Source organism: Oncorhynchus keta, chromosome 8 (genome assembly GCF_023373465.1).
Source record: "Oncorhynchus keta strain PuntledgeMale-10-30-2019 chromosome 8, Oket_V2, whole genome shotgun sequence".
NCBI classification, from domain to species: domain Eukaryota; kingdom Metazoa; phylum Chordata; class Actinopteri; order Salmoniformes; family Salmonidae; genus Oncorhynchus; species Oncorhynchus keta.
Genome location: NC_068428.1, coordinates 43829049 through 43852076, shown reverse-complemented (window position 1 = coordinate 43852076; position 23028 = coordinate 43829049). Strand labels below are relative to the sequence as shown.

Sequence of the window (23028 nt, the reverse complement as noted above, 5' to 3'; positions counted from 1 at the left end):
CCCTCCCCGTGTTCAGTCATCATCCCCTCCCCTCATTCAGTCATTCATCCAGTAACCCCCTCCCCGTGTTCAGTCATCATCCAGTAACCCCCTCCCCGTGTTCAGTCATCATCCAGTAACCCCCCCCGTGTTCAGTCATTCATCCAGTAATCCCCTCCCCTCATTCCATTCATCATTCAGTCATTCAGTAATCCAGTCATTCATCCAGTAACCCCCTCCCGTGTTCAGTCATCATCCAGTAACCCCCTCCCCGTGTTCAGTCATTCATCCAGTAATCCCCTCCCCTCATTCAGTCATTCATCCAGTAACCCCCTCCCCGTGTTCAGTCATCATCCAGTAACCCCCCCCGTGTTCAGTCATTCATCCAGTAATCCCTCCCCTCATTCAGTCATTCATCCAGTAACCCCCTCCCCGTGTTCAGTCATCATCCCCTCCCCTCATTCAGTCATCCATCCAGTAACCCCCTCCCCGTGTTCAGTCATCATCCAGGGCCTCTGTCTTGATGTCGCTGGGCACCCCTCCGGTCCGGGAAAGAGCCAGGATGGTGTGGTTGACTGCTGCCATCTCAACGGCCAGAGAGATGGGGTCCTGGTGGTCTCCATGGCCTGGACCATCATCCTAGGAGTAGGAGGGGAGAGCTCATCCATATGGAAGGATAGCACACCTTTTATCCTTGTAATGGCTGACTTCTGTGGCAGCATTGGCAGTGCATTTTTAAAAAGTAGTCAATCTCCATTTTAAAGTAGTCAATTTATTGTTCTAGTTCTATTAGTGTACTGGCAGTGTGTACATCAACTAAAATGGTGCACACCACCACCTACTGTGCTGCAGTGTATCGTCTTAACAGGTACAGAGCCAAGGTTACCTGCAGTGTATTGTCTTAACAGGTACAGAGCCAAGGTTACCTGCAGTGTATTGTCTTAACAGGTACAGAGCCAAGGTTACCTGCAGTGTATTGTCTTAACAGGTACAGAGCCAAGGTTACCTGCAGTGTATTGTCTTAACAGGTACAGAGCCAAGGTTACCTGCAGTGTATTGTCTTAACAGGTACAGAGCCAAGGTTACCTGCAGTGTATTGTCTTATCAGGTACAGAGCCAAGGTTACCTGCAGTGTATTGTCTTAACAGGTACAGAGCCAAGGTTACCTGCAGTGTATTGTCTTAACAGGTACAGAGCCAAGGTTACCTGCAGTGTATTGTCTTAACAGGTACAGAGCCAAGGTTACCTGCAGTGTATTGTCTTAACAGGTACAGAGCCAAGGTTACCTGCAGTGTCTTAACAGGTACAGAGCCAAGGTTACCTGCAGTGTATCGTCTTAACAGGTACAGAGCCAAGGTTACCTGGTTATTGTCTTAACAGGTACAGAGCCAAGGCTGCAGTGTATTGTCTTAACAGGTACAGAGCCAAGGTTACCTGCAGTGTATTGTCTTATCAGGTACAGAGCCAAGGTTACCTGCAGTGTATTGTCTTAACAGGTACAGAGCCAAGGTTACCTGCAGTGTATTGTCTTAGTTATGGAAACTTTGCTCAGGAGTATAATTCATTGGCTGACAGATCCTGACGACCTGGATGGAATCCTGTGACCCTTCCTTAACTATCTTGTCAATATAATTGCTATGGGTTAAGTGACTGCCCCAATGGAGAGATCTGGTAGGACCATTCTGTGAACAACAGGCACAACGCCAATATAAAGTACTATTTTTTTTTAAAGTTGCCAAAATTCCACGCATGTCCACTTATATCAGTACATTTGTACCAACCTAACCATGACCAGTATCTATTGAGTGAAATGCGCTTCACGTGGAAAATATTGGCAATACACATTTTTGTTGACTTACATTCAACACTTATGGACCTCCGTACAACAATTTCTCACTTTGTGGTCATATTTTTGTGTGGACAGATTTGGGGCGGAGTAAACCCCTCTCGCTTCTCCTCGCCCTCTCTGCCCATAGCAGAGGGGGCAAGGGGCGGCAGGTAGCCTAGTGGTTAGAGCGTTTGGCCAGTAACCGAAAGGTTGCGAGATCAAATCCCCGAGCTGACAAGGAAAATAAGAATTTGTTCTTAACTGACATGCCTAGTTAAACATTTATTTTATTTTTAATATATATATTTTTTTAAATAGGTCGACTGCCCCTACTGTTTTTCTTTGGTACTGCAGTTTAACTGACACGGACACAGAGAAGTCAGATTTGAAAACTCTTAATAAGACACTTCAGTTATGGCCTTTGTACAAAAAAAAATAAAAACATCCATTGAATTATTCAAATAATTGTCGCTGCTCCTTGTGCGCCCCGAGGGCTAGTGTGCATGTGATGTTGGTCTGTACAAAGCTGGATGCAACCCGGATCTAGACGATGCATGAATCGGCTGCTCCTTGTGCGCCCCGAGGGCTAGTGTGCATGTGATGTTGGTCTGTACAAAGCTGGATGCAACACGGATCTAGACGATGCATGAATCGGCTGCTCCTTATGCGCCCCGAGGGCTAGTGTGCATGTGATGTTGGTCTGTACAAAGCTGGATGCAACCCGGATCTAGACGATGCATGAATCGGCTGCTCCTTATGTGCCCCGAGGGCTAGTGTGCATGTGATGTTGGTCTGTACAAAGCTGGATGCAACCCGGATCTAGACGATGCATGAATCGGCTGCTCCTTATGCGCCCCGAGGGCTAGTGTGCATGTGATGTTGGTCTGTACAAAGCTGGATGCAACCCGGATCTAGACGATGCATGACTCGGCGTAAGCAAACCCGAGTAGATTTCCTTGAAAACAACGGCCGGACATTTTGGACACAGTCTCCAGTTCTTATTGTACCTCAGTGGTCCCACCCACATGACTACTTCAAAATGGAGATGGCCCTAGTAGTGACTACGGTAATCTGAGCATATTGACTGGGGGGGGGATGCTGCCCATCTAACATGGTGGAACTCTGGGAGGGGGAACAGGCGGAGGCAGAGATGTAGTTAACCAATAACACGAGGCCATGTGTTATGACATTTCTATCATGGCTGTGACGTGGTCATAGCGACGAGGCGAAGCCGAGCGGCATAGAGTCGTAGACCACCGCAGCCGTGATAAAAATGTCATGACACATGGACGTGTGTATTATTGCTTTTATACAACGGGGTTAGCAGAAATAAAAAAAGATTAGTTCCAAAACCATACAGTTTTCAACAAAACACAATGCTACATTCACAAACACTGGTTGTCAAGTGCAATTTTAGGCGTTCTCTGGTCGTTAGTTCTATTCCCATCGACTGCCATGTAAAGCAAAACCACCCAAGAATTGGCTGATAGCAACCTGCAAAGTTCTGGAACTATCGGAAACCAAAATGGTTGCTATGGAAGCTCTTCCCCCCCTTGCTAGCTAGCCAACTACACAGCTAACACAATCACTTCAGACTGAAGATAGCAAGACAGCAAACTAGCTGCTTTTCGTTTCAGTTAAAAAAATTAAAAATAAATGTCTTTATAAAAATGACGCTGATTCATGATTGACTGGCTGAAATAATGTCTCGTCCCGACTCACAACACCATTATTATAGGACACAGTGGAGATTGAATTTTAATATTTGCAACATTGTTGCAAATGTCAAGACGGTTTTTACAGTGGTGATCAAGTTTATAAATCGCTACGCTCGGCATACGAGACATACCTGTCCCTGGTCCTGGCTGCATACCTGGTCCTGGTCGCATACCTGTCCCTGGTCCTGGCTGCATACCTGTCCCTGGTCCTGGCTGCATACCTGTCCCTGGCTGCATACCTGTCCCTGGCTGCATACCTGTCCCTGGTCCTGGCTGCATACCTGGTCCTGGCTGCATACCTGGTCCTGGCTGCATACCTGGTCCTGGCTGCATACCTGGTCCTGGCTGCATACCTGGTCCTGGCTGCATACCTGTCCCTGGTCCTGGCTGCATACCTGGTCCTGGCTGCATACCTGTCCCTGGTCCTGGCTGCATACCTGTCCCTGGTCCTGGCTGCATACCTGTCCCTGGTCCTGGCTGCATACCTGGTCCTGGCTGCATACCTGTCCCTGGTCCTGGCTGCATACCTGTCCCTGGTCCTGGCTGCATACCTGTCCCTGGTCCTGGCTGCATACCTGTCCTAGCTGCATACCTGGTCCTGGCTGCATACCTGGTTCTGGCTGCATACCTGGTCCTGGCTGCATACCTGTCCCTGGTCCTGGCTGCATACCTGGTCCTGGCTGCATACCTGTCCCTGGTCCTGGCTGCATACCTGTCCCTGGTCCTGGCTGCATACCTGTCCCTGGTCCTGGCTGCATACCTGGTCCTGGCTGCATACCTGGTCCTGGCTGCATACCTGGTCCTGGCTGCATACCTGTGCCTGGTCCTGGCTGCATACCTGTCCCTGGTCCTGGCTGCATACCTGTCCATGGCCTGGCTGCATACCTGGTCCTGGTCCTGGCTGCATACCTGGTCCTGGCTGCATACCTGTCCCTGGTCCTGGCTGCATACCTGGTCCTGGCTGCATACCTGTCCCTGGCTGCATACCTGTCCCTGGTCCTGGCTGCATACCTGTCCCTGGTCCTGGCTGCATACCTGGTCCTGGCTGCATACCTGTCCCTGGTCTTGGCTGCATACCTGTCCCTGGTCCTGGCTGCATACCTGGTCCTGGTCCTGGCTGCATACCTGGTCCTGGCTGCATACCTGGTCCTGGCTGCATACCTGGTCCTGGCTGCATACCTGGTCCTGGCTGCATACCTGTCCCTGGTCCTGGCTGCAACCTGTCCCTGGTCCTGGCTGCATACCTGTCCCTGGTCCTGGCTGCATACCTGTCCCTGGTCCTGGCTGCATACCTGTCCCTGGTCCTGGCTGCATACCTGTCCCTGGTCCTGGCTGCATACCTGTGCCTGGTCCTGGCTGCATACCTGGTCCTGGCTGCATACCTGTCCCTGGTCCTGGCTGCATACCTGTGTGGGTGAAGTGGGCTCCAGCCTGTAGAAGCCAAAGGGTCTGGCCATGGGTCTCTTGTCGAAGTAGGGCAGGTCACAGGCCTGTTCTGTGTAGTCGCCTCCATCGATGTCGTCGCTGTTGGAATGTCCTCCAGGACTCTGAACGTCTATCCCATGGCTCTCCAAGATCGTGGCTTCTTGAGAAAAACAGAATATATTTCATGATGTGCCAAATCTAGACTTATTATAGGGTAAACATTATAATAAGCCGCCTAATATTTGTAGCCATAGGTGATAATATCTTTCTAGGAACAGTCGTCAGTATTGTGGAGGGCAGCAGGTAGCCTAGTGCCTAGAGCGTTGGGCCAGTAACCGAAAGGTAGCTAGATAGAATCCCAACGCTGACAAGGTACAAATCTGTTGTTCTGCCCCTAAACAAGGCAGTTAAACCCACTGTTCCCTGGAAGGCCGTCAATGTAATAAAGGTTAAGTTAAATAAAGGTTAAATAAATAAAAAACAAATACAAAAATTGTGGAATCGTTATAATGTTAATGTAAGAGTTGGACGGAGAGAACACTGATCTGCGAACAGTTCTTCCTTTCTTTCTCTCCAATCAGTATTAACACATGCCTCCACGACTCACTTCTGAAACATTCGCTCTGCATGGCGTTTTGGGAAACTTATGTTACGTCTTCAGGGCAGTTGTAGGAGAGACGCATTGTTTAAACACTCCTAATCCGAAGTTCCATCACTATCGAGAAACCGAGCCCTCGTTCTTTGTCTTTATTACAACAGATACCCAGCCTCAAGCCCAGCGTCCCCAATATTAGCCCAGCGTGCCCAATATTAGCCCAGCGTGCCCAATATTAGCCCAGCGTGCCCAATATTAGCCCAGCGTGCCCAATATTAGCCCAGCTTCCCCAATATTAGCCCAGCGTCCACAAGCCCATGTTACCAATATTAGCCCAGCGCCCCCAATATTAGCCCAGCGCCCCCAATATTAGCCCAGCGTCCACAAGCCCATGTTACCAATATTATCCCAGCATCCCCAATATTAGCCCAGCGTGCCCAATATTAGCCCAGCGTCCCCAATATTAGCCCAGCGTCCCCAATATTAGCCCAGCTTCCCCAATATTAGCCCAGCGTCCCCAATATTAGCCCAGCGTGCCCAATATTAGCCCAGCGTGCCCAATATTAGCCCAGCGTCCCCAATATTAGCCCTGCGTTACCAATATTAGCCCAGCGTCCCCAATATTAGCCCAGCGCCCCCAATATTAGCCCAGCGCCCCCAATATTAGCCCAGCGTCCCCAATATTAGCCCAGCTTCCCCAATATTAGCCCAGCGTCCACAAGCCCATGTTACCAATATTATCCCAGCATCCCCAATATTAGCCCAGCGTGCCCAATATTATCCCAGCATCCCCAATATTAGCCCAGCGTGACCAATATTAGCCCAGCGTCCCCAATATTAGCCCAGCGTCCCCAATATTAGCCCAGCGTCTCCAAGATTAGCCCAGCGTCCCAAGATTAGCCCAGCGTCCCCAAGATTAGCCCAGCGTCCCCAATATTAGCCCAGCGTCCCCAATATTAGCCCAGCTTCCCCAATATTAGCCCAGCGTCCCCAATATTAGCCCAGCGTGCCCAATATTAGCCCAGCTTCCCCAATATTAGCCCAGCATCCACAAGTCCATGTTACCAATATTATCCCAGCATCCCCAATATTAGCCCAGCGTGACCAATATTAGCCCAGCGTGACCAATATTAGCCCAGCGTCCCCAATATTAGCCCAGCTTCCCCAATATTAGCCCAGCTTCCCCAATATTAGCCCAGCTTCCCCAATATTAGCCCAGCGTGCCCAATATTAGCCCAGCGTCCCCAATATTAGCCCAGCTTCCCCAATATTAGCCCAGCGTCCACAAGCCCATGTTACCAATATTATCCCAGCATCCCCAATATTAGCCCAGCGTGCCCAATATTAGCCCAGCTTCCCCAATATTAGCCCAGCTTCCCCAATATTAGCCCAGCGCCCACAAGCCCATGTTACCAATATTATCCCAGCATCCCCAATATTAGCCCAGCGTGCCCAATATTAGCCCAGCGTGCCCAATATTAGCCCAGCGTCCCCAATATTAGCCCAGCTTCCCCAATATTATCCCAGCATCCCCAATATTAGCCCAGTTGTGCTTTGAATGTTACTCCCAGCATCCCCAATATTAGCCCAGCGTCCCCAATATTATTCCTTAAGCGTCCCCAATATTAGCCCAGCAATTCCCCAAGATTAGCCCAGCGTCCCCAAGATTAGCCCATTCCCCAAGATTAGCCCAGCGTCCCCAAGATTAGCCCAGCGTCAGTAAAACATTAGCCCAAAGCGTCCCCAAATTAGCCCAGCGTCCCCAAGATTAGCCCAGAGTCCCCAAGATTAGCCAGGACAACCCCAAGGTAGAAGCGTCCCCAATATTAGCCCAGCGTCTCCCCAATATTAGCAGTCCCCAATATTAGCCAGCTCCAATATTAGCCCAGCGTCCCCAATATTAGCTCAGCGTATTCCCAATATTAGCCCAGCTCACCCCAAAATTAGCCCAGCTCCCCAAAATTAGCCCAGCTCCCCAATATTCAGCCCAGCTTCCCCAATATTAGCCCAGCTTCCCCAATATTAGCCAAGCATTACCAAGGGCTTAGCCTCACATCTCCTCCAATATTAGCCAAGCATTACCAATATTAGCCCATCCCTAGCCCCTTCCTCCAATATTATCCCAGCTTCCCCAATATTAGCCCAGCTTTCCCAATATTAGCCCAGCTCCCCAATCTTCCCCCAGCTCCCCCCCCAATCGTTCCCAGCTCCCCAATATTAGCCCAGCTCCCCAATATCTAGCCCAGCTTCCCCAATATTAGCCAAGCTCCCCAATCATCCCTCCCCTAAGCTTCCCCAATATTAGCCCAGCTCCCCAATATTAGCCCAGCTTCCCCAATATTAGCCCAGCTTCCCCAATATTAGCCCAGCTTCCCCAATATTAGCCCACCTTCTCCCAATATTCCCCTAAGCTCCCCAATATTAGCAGCTTCCCCAATATTAGCCCCGTCCCCAATATTCCCCTCCCCCCCTAGCGTCCCCAATATTAGCCCAGCTCCCCCAATATTAGCCCAGCTCCCCCAATATTAGCCCAGCATTACCAATATTAGCCCGTCTCTTGATCTCCTTGCGTCGGTTGGCAAACCAGTTGTAGACTTTGAGGGATGTGACTCTCTCCAGATCCGAAAGCTTCTTCCCTGGAATAAAACAGTCCACAGTTTAGTATTGCGTATAGTAAAGTATATTCCTTAGGGCAAAATATGCCGATTTGTTTATTTATTTTTTTAACAATTAAAAAAAGAAAAGCAGAGCAGCTCACAATCAGTGCATTCAACTTAAGGTAGCTAGGTAAGACAGATACAATGCCTGTGATACGAGGTTGGTAAAGTAAAACATTGACTCAACAAAGCAGCTATCAGCAAAATCAGGTCCTAGTAAGAAAAGAGGTGCATGAGAACAAGAAAAGCCAGGACAACGGTAAGGTGGACAGAAGGAAATACCTGGTTTCTGGATGACAGCGTTGCAGGCGTTGGCGATCTCCTCTCTCTTGGCTTCGTCAGGGTACTGGTTGTCATTGAAGTAGCTGAGGAGAAGAGGTGGTTGTCATGGCAAAACATTGGAATACTACCTAAATCCTAATGGTACCCTATTCTCACCTCTCTCCTCGACCCCTTCTCAAAACCCATTGGATGAGATGGAAAGAGGTCACCTCTGACCTTCTCATCCAATGGGTTAGGTTGAGATTCTCCCCTATGTTGTGCACTACTATTGATAAGGGCTCTCTCCTCACATCTCCTGCCCAATCGCCTCGCACAACTAGTAATCCCCCCCCTAACCTCCCCTCATCCCTCCCCCTCCCCTCTCATTCCCATCATCCCCCCCCTCCTCTCGTTCCCTAATCATCCCTCCCCCTAACCCTCTCCCTCCCCCACCTCATCCCTCCCCCTAACCTCTTGTTCCCATCATCCCTCCCCCTAACCTCTCTTCCCATCATCCCTCCCCTCCTCTCTCCCCTAACCTCGTTCCCATCATCCCTCCCCCTAACCTCTCTCCCCTCATCTCCCCCTAACCTCTCTCCCCTCATCCCTCCCCCTAACCTCTCTCCCCTCCCCCCCCTAACCTCTCTCCCCATCCCTCCCCCTAACCTCTCTCCCTCCCTCCCCTAACCTCTCTCCCCTCCCCCCCTAACCTCTCTCCCCTCCCCTAACCTCTCTAACCCCTCCCCCCCTAACCTCTCTCCCCTCCCCTAACCTCTCCCCTCTAACCTCCTCCCCCCCTAACCTCTCTCCCCTCATCCCTCCCCCTAACCTCTCTCCCCTCATCCCTCCCCTAACCTCTCTCCCCTCATCCCCCCCTAAACTCTCTCCCTCATCCCCCTAACCTCTCTCCCCTCACCCCCCCCCTAACCTCTCTCCCCTCATCCCTCCCCCCTCTCTCCCCCTAACCTCTCCATCACAGCCAGACATTCCTTCCTCCAGGTAAAGCGACTCCCACGCCGAAGCCGGAAGCTCCCGGGGGCGGTGCTTATAGGGGGTGGGGTCTGTCTCCACTCCATCTCCTCCAGAGCCATGGGGGCAGGGCACATGTTTAGAGTGGCACCTGGAGGAGCCAATAGAGAGAAAGCATTAAGTTAGAACTTTTTAACATGTCTCATATTCACTAGACACCAAATGGAACCAAAAGGGCTGAAATTGTTTTAGTTTAGAGACCAGGTAGGTAGGTAGGTAGGTAGGTAGGTAGGTAGGTGTACCTGGGGTAGTTTTCTCTAGCTGGTACCAGCGGTAGAAAGCTCTCTTCTTCTGTTCGCTGAGGTCAGAGCCGTGCTGGAGCAACCAATGAGAGATCCTGCTCTGACTAATACCTGGAAGCACATAGGCACCACACAGTTAAAAACCAGCAGTCTTACCAGGCAATAAACACAGAGACTTAACACATACAGCAAAGAGAATTGTAGCCTACATATACGCATTACTAATGTAGCTATCACTGTACTGCATATAGATATACACACTAAACCCAATTGAGATGGTTTGGGATTAGTTGGACTGCAGAGTGAAGGAAAAGCAGCCAACAAGTGCTCAGCATATGTGGGAACTCCTTCACCACTGTTGGAAAAGCATTCCAGGTGAAGCTGGTTGAGAGAATGCTAAGACTGTGCAAAGCTGTCATGAAGGCAAAGGGTGGCTACTTTAAAGAATAATATATGAAATATATTTTGATTCGTTTAACACTTTTTTGGTTACTACATGATTCCATATGTGTTATTTCATAGTTTTGACGTCTTCACTATTATTCTACAATGTAGAAAATAGTAGAATGAAAAGAAAACCCTTGAATGAGTAGGTGTTTCCAAACTTTTGACTGGGACTGTAAATATATATATATATATACACACACACACACAATCACTAATGTAGCTATCACTGTACTGACTAAAAACACACTACTGTTCAAAAGTTTGTGGTCACTTTGAAATGTCATTGTTTTTTTGACAGATAAGCACATTTTTTTGTCCATTAAAATAACATCAAAATTATCAGAAATATAGTATAGACATTGTTAATGTTGTAAATGACTATTGCAGCTGGAAACGGCTGATTTTTTAAATGGAATATCTACATGGGCGTACAGAGGCCCATTATCAGCAACCATCACTCCTGTGTTCCAATGGCACGTTGTGTTAGCTAATCCAAGTTTATAATTTTAAAAGGCTAATTGATCATTAGAAAACCCTTTTGCAATCATGTTAGCACAGCTGAAAAAACTGTGGTCCTGATTAAAGAAGCAATAAAACTGGCCTTCTTTAGACAAGTTGAGTATCTGGAGCATCAGCATTTGTGGGTTCGATTACAGGCTCAAAATGACCAGAAACAAAGCACTTTCTAAGTGACCCCAAACTTTGAACGGTAGTGTGTGTACACACACACACACACACACACCTAATGTAGCTGTCACTGTACTGCCCTGCCCATATACTAAAATAGATGTCTGATGAAATAAAGTCTATTCAACTCAATCCTATGTCTGTTAGAGAGTTGATTGCTGTGTGAGGCTTGTAGTGCGAAGGGTTGTCAGTTATAGTGGAAGCTTCACGGTCTTACTGACCTGGGCCAACACAGAATGTGTGTGTGTCTTCACTGACCTGTGACCTGAGCAACCACAGCCTGAGAGATTCTCCTGTTTCCCAGAAAGGACTTGATCTCCTCCTTGACGATACTGCTGTCCCTCCTGCACACACACACACACACACACACACACACACACACGAAAACATAGTTATGTTTGCTTTGTAAAACATGGACCAGTGTGTTTTCTACTACCATGTAGTTCGTTGTCCAATCAAAAATGCATCTTTTGACCAACCTCTAAGAAAACAAAAAAATGGTCCAAACCTCATGTCTCTATCATTATCCGTTCAAAAGGTATTGGAGTTGAACCCTTGTAGGAATTAGAATTAGGAAAACTAAAGTCAATGGAGGCCAGAGGAGGGAAGAAAAGTGGATAAACGCCAGTTGCGTCAGCGAGGCTAGATGCTGTGTGAGAGGCTCCTGGTCACCTGACAGGTTCACTGTTAAACTGGTCATCTTTCTTCTCGATTCCGCAGGACATAAAACTATATAGGAGGTAAGACAGACACTCAGTATTTGAGTTTACTGTTAGGAAAATTATGATTAAATGACTGAACAATAGTCTTATTTTAAATGAAACTGTAACTAAGTAAACTTATACTCTGTTTTATTATATCTGATTAACAATATGAGTTTATAAGAAGGGATCGAGTGACACGGACAAGGAGTAATTAAAGTTAATGAACACCATTCCAACTCGGAAGAAAGAAATGGGCTGTGGACTAAGTAAACAGATAAGGTAGTTAACCTATGGTTGAACCGAAGAAATTAGCTCTGGGGTGTTTTAGATAAGGCAGTGAGTGCATTCCTAGGTTTTCTGTTAATTAGAGCTGTCAGCTAAGTGGTGATCGATAATGGTGAGGAGTCAAAAGTTAATTCAGTTGTGTTGTGTGTCTTGTGTATGTGCTCGTGAGTTGGAATGAACTTAGAATGAACTTTCAAAGTTCCCTTTGTCCCGGTCGAGAGGAGGGGATTCATTTTAGGAGTAATCAAATGGCGTCATGTTATTGTATATAAACTGTTGCTCATGGTAACGTGGCAGCGCGCTCCGAGAATAAATTCTGTTACCTATTATTGATAAGACTGGTCTCCGTCTATTTTATGCAAACAAGAATCTTACAAATTCTCATAAAATAGATTTAAGGGAATTCAATTCATGAAAACATATTTGGTATGATTAAATTACAGTAACATTTACGCTTTTCTATATTAATTTCTGAGATTTCTCACAAAAAACAAGCACATCTGTTAAATGTCAACGGAGTAATGAGCTTTTCATTTTCAAAGCCTTTTTAACTCAGCTCGTGTCACGCTCATTGAACTTTAAAAACAACAACCACAAAATGAAAAAACCTGCCAAGTTATGAGAAACCTGCACCGTTATGTCAACAGAGCTTGGTGCTTCTTATGGCATGTATTAGGTTACACAACACCAATTTATTTTTTGCTGATATGTTTGAGAAAGATCCCACGGAACGATTCAGTAAATTAAGAATCTATATTTCTCTTGTTGAAATGGATTTTGTAATATAAGGAAGTCAAATTTCATCTCCAAAGCCTGTTTTTCTGGACAGAGCGGGCGGACACCCTACGGACAGGCGGACACCCTACGGACAGGCGGACACCCTACGGACAGGCGGACACCCTACGGACAGGCGGACACCCTACGGACAGGCGGACACCCTACGGACAGGCGGACACCCTACGGACAGGCGGACACCCTACGGACAGGCGGACACCCTACGGACAGGCGGACACCCTACCAGGCCGAGCGGGCGGACACCCTATGGACAGGCGGACACCCTACGGACAGGCGGACACCCTACGGACAGGCGGACACCCTACGGACAGGCGGACACCCTACCAGGCCGAGCGGGGGCGGAGGCGGACACCCTACGGACAGGCGGACACCCTACGGACAGGCGGACACCCTACGGACAGGCGGACACCCTACCAGGCCGAGCGGGCGGACACCCTACGGACAGGCGGACACCCTACGGACAGGCGGACACCCTACCGACAGGCGGACACCCTACCGACAGGCGGACACCCTACCCAGGACACCCTACCGACAGGCGGCGGGCGGACACCCTACCAGGCCGAGCGGGCGGACACCCTACGGACAGGCGGACACCCTACGGACAGGCGGACACCCTACGGACAGGCGGACACCCTACCAGGCCGAGCGGGCGGACACCCTACCAGGCCGAGCGGGCGGACACCTTACGGACTGGCGGACACCCTACGGACAGGCGGACACCCTACGGACAGGCGGACACCCTACCAGGCCGAGCGGGCGGACACCCTATGGACAGGCGGACACCCTATGGACAGGCGGACACCCTATGGACAGGCGGACACCCTATGGACAGGCGGACACCCTACCAGGCCGAGCGGGCGGACACCCTACCGACAGGCGGACACCCTACCAGGCCGAGCGGGCGGACACCCTACCAGGCCGAGCGGGCGGACACCCTACCAGGCCGAGCGGGCGGACACCCTACCAGGCCGAGCGGGCGGACACCATACCAGGCCGAGCGGGCGGACACCATACCAGGCCGAGCGGGCGGACACCCTACCAGGCCGAGCGGGCGGACACCCTACCAGGCCGAGCGGGCGGACACCCTACCAGGCCGAGCGGGCGGACACCCTACCAGGCCGAGCGGGCGGACACCCTACCAGGCCGAGCGGGCGGACACCCTACCAGGCCGAGCGGGCGGACACCCTACCAGGCAGACACCCTACCAGACGGAGCAGACGGACACCCTACCAGGCAGACACCCTACCAGGCCGAGCGGGCGGACACCCTACCAGGCAGACACCCTACCAGGCGGAGCGGACCGACACCCTACCAGGCAGACACCCTACCAGGCCGAGCGGGCGGACACCCTACCAGGCAGACACCCTACCAGGCGGAGCGGACGGACACCCTACCAGGCAGACACCCTACCAGGCAGAGCGGGCGGACACCCTACCAGGCGGAGTGCCCCACCTGTGCCCTCCTTGCCTACTGCAGTTTCCCTTCGTTGGGCTGAAAGTGGGGACCTGGTCTAGTAAAAGAGCCTGATCTGACGAGATGGAAGACGAGGTATACAGCAGTCGCTGTCCTGCAGTGGCTCACTATTCCACTACTCTCCATATTTCCCAGATCGAATGAGTCACGCCTCCTCCTCCCTTATTGAGGCACAGCTAAAATTAGATAGACCCACAAAGAAAGACTGCTGCTTATCGACACTACGAGGATACGTCCCAAATAGCACCCTATTGCCTATATAGTGCACTACTTTAAGCCAGAGCACTATGGCACCCTATTGCCTATATAGGGATTAGGATGACATCTGGGACAGGCTCTAAATCAGGAGGGAGGAGAATGGGAGGGTGGGTAGAGGAGGAGGGTGCGTGGAGGAGGGTGAGTGAGTGGAGGATGAGGAGGGTGGGTAGAGGAGGATGAGGAGGGTGGGTAGAGGAGGATGAGGAGGGTGGGTAGAGGAGGATGAGGAGGGTGGGTAGAGGAGGAGGAGGGTGGTGAGTGGAGGAGGAGGGTGGTGAGTGGAGGAGGAGGGTGGTGAGTGGAGGAGAATGGGTGGTGAGTGGAGGAGGAGGAGGAAGAGGGTGAGTGGAGGAGGATGGGTGGTGAGTGGAGGAGGAGGGGTGGTGAGTGGAGGAGGATGGGTGGTGAGTGGAGGAGGAGGGGGGTGAGTGGAGGAGGAGGGTGGTGAGTGGAGGAGGAGGGTGGTGAGTGGAGGATGAAGAGGGTGAGTGGAGGATGAAGAGGGTGAGTGGAGGATGAAGAGGGTGAGTGGAGGAGGAGGGTGGTGAGTGGAGGAGGAGGGTGGTGAGTGGAGGAGGAGGGTGGTGAGTGGAGGAGGAAGAGGGTGAGTGGAGGAGGAAGAGGGTGAGTGGAGGAGGAAGAGGGTGAGTGGAGGAGGAAGAGTGGAGGAGGGTGAGTGGAGGAGGAAGAGGGTGAGTGGAGGAGGAGGGTGAGTGGAGGAGGATGGGTGGTGAGTGGAGGAGGAAGAGGGTGAGTGGAGGAGGAAGAGGGTGAGTGGAGGAGGAGGGTGGTGAGTGGAGGAGGAGGGGGTGGTGAGTGGAGGGTGGTGAGTGGAGGGGAAGAGGGTGAGTGGAGGAGGAGGGTGGTGAGTGGAGGAGGAGGGTGGTGAGTGGAGGAGGAGGGTGGTGAGTGGAGGAGGAGGGTGGTGAGTGGAGGAGGAAGAGGGTGAGTGGAGGAGGAAGAGGGTGAGTGGAGGAGGAAGAGGGTGAGAGGAGGAGGAGTGGAGGAGGAAGAGGGTGAGTGGAGGAGGAAGAGGGTGAGTGGAGGAGGATGAGGGTGAGTGGAGGAGGATGGGTGGTGAGTGGAGGAGGAAGAGGGTGAGTGGAGGAGGAAGAGGGTGAGTGGAGGAGGAAGAGGGTGAGTGGAGGAGGAAGAGGGTGAGTGGAGGAGGAAGGGGGTGAGTGGAGGAGGAAGAGGGTGAGTGGAGGAGGAAGAGGGTGAGTGGAGGAGGAGGGGGGTGAGTGGAGGAGGAGGGGGGTGAGTGGAGGAGGAAGGGGGTGAGTGGAGGAGGAAGAGGGTGAGTGGAGGAGGAAGGGGGTGAGTGGAGGAGGAAGAGGGTGAGTGGAGGAGGAAGAGGGTGAGTGGAGGAGGAAGAGGGTGAGTGGAGGAGGATGAAGGTGCCAACAGCTAAACACAGCAGAGCTGAGAAAACAGAAGAAACAGGCACATTAAGGGGCGATTTGCAGTTTAAAAAGTACAAAAATGGATGCACCAATAGTAGACTCCTCCTTTAAGATAATATCCGTAGTATGGAGGATATAACGTGGGGGTGTGGAACGCAGCACCATCTAACCAGGCAGCACCATCCAACCAGGCAGCACCATCCAACCAGGCAGCACCATCCAACCAGGCAGCACCATCCAACCACGCAGCACCATCCAACCACGCAGCACCATCCAACCACGCAGCACCATCCAACCACGCAGCACCATCCAACCAGGCAGCACCATCCAACCAGGCAGCACCATCCAACCAGGCAGCACCATCCACGCAGCAGCACCATCCAACCAGGCAGCACCATCCAACCACGCAGCACCATCCAACCACCGCAGCACCATCCACCACCACGCAGCACCATCCACCACCACCAGGCAGCACCATCCAACCACGCAGCACCATCCAACCACGCAGCACCATCCAACCACGCAGCACCATCCAACCACGCAGCACCATCCAACCATCTAACCACGCAGCACCATCCATGTTTCTGAATGCTGCTTCCCTTACAGGACATTATGTCATCTAATGCACCTTCTAAGAGGAGGGGGCAGACATTGTAGCAGGGCTTTTTAACATTATAGTTACTGTTCCGCTTGTAACTCAACATATGCATACATCAAGAGACCTACGGGCAGGACAACTGTTCGCGTACATTTTCATTTGGGTGACTTAATAATAGTTAGTCAATAGTGAAAGTGGTAGCCTAAATGTTTTCATGCTTTTTAAGTGTGTGAAAGACATGTGCATCTGTGACTGATACAGTCCTGATGGTGGACTGGTGTATAAACAGATACAGTCCTGATGGTGGTGGACTGGTGTATAAACTGATATGATGGTGGACTGGTGTATAAACTGATACAGTCCTGATGGTGGACTGGTGTATAAACTGATACAGTCCTGATGATGGACTGGTGTATAAACTGATATGATGGTGGACTGGTGTATAAACTGATACAGTCCTGATGGTGGACTGGTGTATAAACTGATACAGTCCTGATGGTGGACTGGTGTATAAACTGATACAGTGGACCTGATACATGATGGACTGGTGTATAAACTGATACAGTCCTGATGGTGGACTGGTGTATAAACAGATACAGTCCTGATGGTGGTGGACTGGTGTATAAACTGATACAGTCCTGATGATGGACTGGTGTATAAACTGATACAGTCCTGATGATGGACTGGTGTATAAACTGATACAGTCCTGATGGTGGACTGGTATATAAACTGATACAGTCCTGATGATGGTGGACTGGTGTATAAACTGATACAGTCCTGATGGTGGACTGGTGTATAAACTGATACAGTCCTGATGATGGTGGACTGGTGTATAAACAGATACAGTCCTGATTGATGGTGGACTGGTGTATAAACTGATACAGTCCTGATGGTGGACTGGTGTATAAACTGATACAGTCCTGATGGTGGACTGGTGTATAAACTGATACAGTCCTGATTATGGTGGACTGGTGTATAAACTGATACAGTCCTGATGGTGGACTGGTGTATAAACTGATACATGATGGTGGACTGGTGTATAAACAGATACAGTCCTGATTATGGTGGACTGGTGTATAAACTGATACAGTCCTGATGGTGGACTGGTGTATAAACTGATACAGTCCTGATGGTGGACTGGTGTATAAACTGATACAGTCCTGATGATGGACTGGTGTATAAACTGATACAGTCCTGATGGTGGACTGGTGTATAAACTGATACAGTCCTGATGATGGACTGGTGTATAAACTGATACAGTCCTGATGATGGTGGACTGGTGTATAAACTGATACAGTCCTGATGGTGGTGGACTGGTGTATAAACTGATACAGTCCTGATGATGGACTGGTGTATAAACTGATATGATGGTGGACTGGTGTATAAACTGATATGATGGTGAACTGGTGTATAAACTGATACAGTCCTGATGGTGGACTGGTGTATAAACTGATACAGTCCTGATGGTGGACTGGTGTATAAACTGATACAGTCCTGATGGTGGACTGGTGTATAAACTGATATGATGGTGGACTGGTGTATAAACTGATATGATGGTGGACTGGTGTATAAACTGATACAGTCCTGATGGTGGACTGGTGTATAAACTGATATGATGGTGGACTGGTGTATAAACTGATACAGTCCTGATGATGGACTGGTGTATAAACTGATACAGTCCTGATGGTGGACTGGTGTATAAACTGATACAGTCCTGATGGTGGTGGACTGGTGTATAAACTGATACAGTCCTGATGGTGGACTGGTGTATAAACTGATACAGTCCTGATGGTGGACTGGTGTATAAACTGATACAGTCCTGATGATGGTGGACTGGTGTATAAACTGATACAGTCCTGATGGTGGACTGGTGTATAAACTGATACAGTCCTGATGATGGTGGACTGGTGTATAAACTGATACAGTCCTGATGGTGGACTGGTGTATAAACTGATACAGTCCTGATGGTGGACTGGTGTATAAACTGATACAGTCCTGATGATGGTGGACTGGTGTATAAACAGATACAGTCCTGATGATGGTGGACTGGTGTATAAACTGATACAGTCCTGATGGTGGACTGGTGTATAAACTGATATGATGGTGGACTGGTGTATAAACAGATACAGTCCTGATTATGGTGGACTGGTGTATAAACTGATACAGTCCTGATGGTGGACTGGTGTATAAACAGATACAGTCCTGATGGTGGTGGACTGGTGTATAAACTGATACAGTCCTGATGATGGACTGGTGTATAAACTGATACAGTCCTGATGGTGGACTGGTGTATAAACTGATACATGATGGTGGACTGGTGTATAAACTGATACAGTCCTGATGGTGGACTGGTGTATAAACAGATACAGTCCTGATGGTGGTGGACTGGTGTATAAACTGATACAGTCCTGATGATGGACTGGTGTATAAACTGATACAGTCCTGATGGTGGACTGGTGTATAAACTGATACAGTCCTGATGGTGGACTGGTGTATAAACTGATACAGTCCTGATGGTGGACTGGTGTATAAACTGATATGATGGTGGACTGGTGTATAAACTGATATGATGGTGGACTGGTGTATAAACTGATACAGTCCTGATGATGGTGGACTGGTGTATAAACTGATATGATGGTGGACTGGTGTATAAACTGATATGATGGTGGACTGGTGTATAAACTGATACAGTCCTGATGGTGGACTGGTGTATAAACTGATACAGTCCTGATGGTGGACTGGTGTATAAACTGATACAGTCCTGATGGTGGACTGGTGTATAAACTGATACAGTCCTGATGGTGGACTGGTGTATAAACTGATACAGTCCTGATGGTGGACTGGTGTATAAACTGATACAGTCCTGATGGTGTATAAACTGATACAGTCCTGATGGTGGACTGGTGTATAAACTGATACAGTCCTGATGGTGGACTGGTGTATAAACAGATACAGTCCTGATGGTGGACTGGTGTATAAACAGATACAGTCCTGATGGTGGACTGGTGTATAAACAGATACAGTCCTGATGGTGGACTGGTGTATAAACTGATACAGTCCTGATGGTGGACTGGTGTATAAACTGATACAGTCCTGATGGTGGACTGGTGTATAAACTGATACAGTCCTGATGGTGGACTGGTGTATAAACAGATACAGTCCTGATGGTGGACTGGTGTATAAACTGATACAGTCCTGATGGTGGACTGGTGTATAAACAGATACAGTCCTGATGATGGTGGACTGGTGTATAAACAGATACAGTCCTGATGGTGGACTGGTGTATAAACAGATACAGTCCTGATGGTGGACTGGTGTATAAACTGATACAGTCCTGATGATGGTGGACTGGTGTATAAACTGATACAGTCCTAATGATGGTGGACTGGTGTATAAACTGATACAGTCCTGATGATGGTGGACTGGTGTATAAACAGATACAGTCCTGATGGTGGACTGGTGTATAAACTGATACAGTCCTGATGGTGGACTGGTGTATAAACAGATACAGTCCTGATGGTGGACTGGTGTATAAACTGATACAGTCCTGATGGTGGACTGGTGTATAAACAGATACAGTCCTGATTATGGTGGACTGGTGTATAAAATAACATATTGAATATGATCTCACACAGACTGAGTCCCGGCCTGTTTAGCCATCATCACACTTCTTGTCATGCCAAAGAGGACAAAACTGCAAAGTTCAGGATTTCAGAGATATAAATATAGTTCTATTGACCCCACCGTGACATCATCACTGACCTCATGAGCTCCTCCACCTTGTCATCAATGTCCAGCTCCTCCTCCGTGGCCTCGAACCCGAACGGCCTGACGGCAGCAGCGCTATTCATTGGGTACCGAGGCGGCGAGAGCTTTCCATTGGGCGTTGCCGCCAGGCTGTCCCGCCCCCCGTTCTGCACCATGGCGACCAGCGACACCGGGGACGAGAGGACGGCAGAGGGCGGGGGCGGGCCGGGTGGTGGGGAGGTGTCGTAGCCGTTGCTAGGCGACGGGGAGAGCCCCCCACGTGGAGGGAGGTACTGTGTCTGTGTGGCGGTAGAGTTGGTGGAGGATGAGGCCAGGGCCATGTTAACATTACTGCTTCCACCATTATTATGATTACTACTACAGGAAGAGGATGTTGTTGAGGAGGTGGTGGCGGCAGAAACAGAGGCAGTGTTGTTGTTGTTGTTGTTGTTGTTTGTGGTGGTGCTATTGGAGGAGGTGCGACGACCGAACTTGGCCCCGTGCTCGAGGTCCAGCCGGTCTAGGGTGTCCAGGGCGTGGAGGATCTCCTGCTTGGTCATGCCCGTACGCCGCAGCCTCTGGAGCAAGTCGATCTGCTCGATGGTGAAGCGAGGCTCGTCTGTGTAATGAGACATCCTGGAGGAGAGGAGGAGGGGGAGGAAGGGACAGAGGTGGGGGAGAGGGGGAGGGGGAGGAAGGGACAGAGGTGGGGGAGGGGGGAGGAGGGGAGGAAGGGACAGAGGTGGGGGAGAGGGGAGGGGGAGGAAGGGACAGAGGTGGGGAGAGGGGGGAGGGGGAGGAAGGGACAGAGGTGGGGGAGAGGGGGAGGAGGAAGAAGAGTGTGAGAGAAAAGGAATGAAAAAGTAAGAGAGAGGGGGAGTGGAGGTATGGAGGGAGAAAATAAACGAGGGAGCTTCTTTTGGGAACAGCAGACAATTCATGTAAAGTCACCTTGAAAGCAGCAGCAGATGCCGTCTCATAATCATTCTACTGCTTTAAGACCAATAATAAATGCACTTCCCCCACTGCATGGGTTTTCCATAGGCTAAACATTTCTCCAAATGGTTTTCCATAAGCATTTCACTGTGTTATAAGAAATCAATATCATCATAACCAGGCTGCGGCACATTTTCCATCTTCTGGAAGCATTGGCTGGCAATGCATTCACTTCTGACCACTAGATCCATGCTTGCACTTTACATTAGATTTACTTTCAGTTCTAGAACCACCATACGACAGTGATCTGGAGCCTAATTCTATATTCTCAAACCTGACAACTGATCTGGATTTAAATCAGTAAAATGGCCTTTTTTTTCCCATAGTCTGCTGCCGTGGCTAAGTAAACCAACACACCATTAAAACCTGTCCACTGCTAGCTACAGTCCTAAACTATTTCAAATCATGTTGCCTGACTAACTTTTCTAATCTGGAGCCCATCAACTAGTAATAGAATAGGGACAATAATGAAAAGGTGTCAGGTGTTGTCTTTGAAAAATTTGTTACAGGGATTCTTCCCGATGGCTCAAATCACTGCCTTTGTATTCATTACCTACCCACCTGAGCAGGACATATTTACCCAGTTAACGGTTAACTAGACCGTAGGTTAACTAACAAAGCTGGGTAAACCAGAAGGAGCAAAAAGCTAACGAAAAGGTTAACTTCTAGTTAGACCACAAGACAAGGTGTGTGTGTGTGTGTGAGAGAGAGAGGGAGAGACTGTTATACAACTGTAATTTATCCTCAATTCTGACCAATGATGTGTATAAACCCACCATCGGTTGACCTAATCCTTCAGTTGTCTCCTCTGACAGATGGCCCTAGATAGCAAACAACACACTGGTCACCACACAGGGTCCTTGGTTTCTGCCCTTCCTTTAATGCGGTCTAGTATTTCAACTGTGGTGCTGCATATGTTTGTAAGGCTCTTTAGGTCTGTAAAAACAAAAAAAATTCTCTCATCATGGCATCAGCCACAAATAAGCGTTTAACATCTATATCTTGATTTAGTCATATAGGTCATGGGTGCGTCAAGTAGCTGCATATTTCTGTGTAGTTCCAAGTACATTTGCGAAAAAGCCCAAATTCAAACGCAAAGAAAATTTTAAAAAATTCACACAGATAGGAACTTGTTTACATGAGTCATTCTGCAATGCATCATCGTTACCTTGCTGGGCAAAATGAGGTAAACAAAGGCCTTCGGGTACACAACAAAACTGTTGTTGTTACGGTACTGAAAATAGAGTTGGTACTGGCTTTCCAGACAGACCTATCCAGTAAAAATACTCCTTGCTAGTTTATTGGCAAGCTAGCAAATTCAAAATAATACATTTGACTTTAGGCTATGCATTTTTTGCTAACTTAGTTAATCAGACAACGGTTTCAGTTTAATTTAATGGGCTGGTTATTATATTTTTTTTAATCAGATTGCAAGATAGACAACTGCTAATCCACCATTAGAAAAAAAAATGTATAGGCTAGTAGCTAACGTTTGCTTGCTTAAATATATAAAATCTTACCTTATGTTTAGCTGGCTATCTCGATGTGCCTCCGTACACTTGACCCTTTAATTATTGCACCACCACAAAACAGCGTGTGGCGGTCGGGAAAACCACTTCTTAACAGAAGCGACACATCGATCAACCACCAGCTAGTAGCAGGAGTGCCCGGCCCTTTTTTTTTTTTATTACTAGATTTCAATCACAAGCGGACTGTTTGTCTTTTGTCTGACTGACAACAGCCATATTGAAAGAGACACCTTGACGATAGTTACATGGGAGTTGTAGTTTAATTTTGGTCAGCGCCATAACGAGGAAATTTGACACAAACTACATGTCCTACCCGACAAAAAGAAACTGGATCATTAAAGGTTCCTAGACATTTGGAAGCGTAGTTTATTA

The 23028-nt window shown here is 49.1% G+C and overlaps 1 protein-coding gene across 1 annotated transcript; it reads right to left on the bottom strand.

The window, feature by feature from the left end:
- Positions 1-424: 424 nt before the first annotated feature.
- Positions 425-22899, bottom strand: LOC118375145 (homeobox-containing protein 1-like). The gene is made up of 9 exons (XM_052524339.1): positions 22648-22899; positions 20147-20767; positions 11127-11212; positions 9735-9845; positions 9430-9583; positions 8485-8567; positions 8086-8181; positions 5016-5107; positions 425-618 (listed from the first exon to the last, which is right to left on the bottom strand). Exons 2-9 carry the CDS (start codon positions 20764-20766, stop codon positions 475-477), a joined length of 1386 nt encoding a protein of 461 aa, XP_052380299.1. The 5' UTR covers position 20767; positions 22648-22899; the 3' UTR covers positions 425-474.
- Positions 22900-23028: the final 129 nt, after the last annotated feature.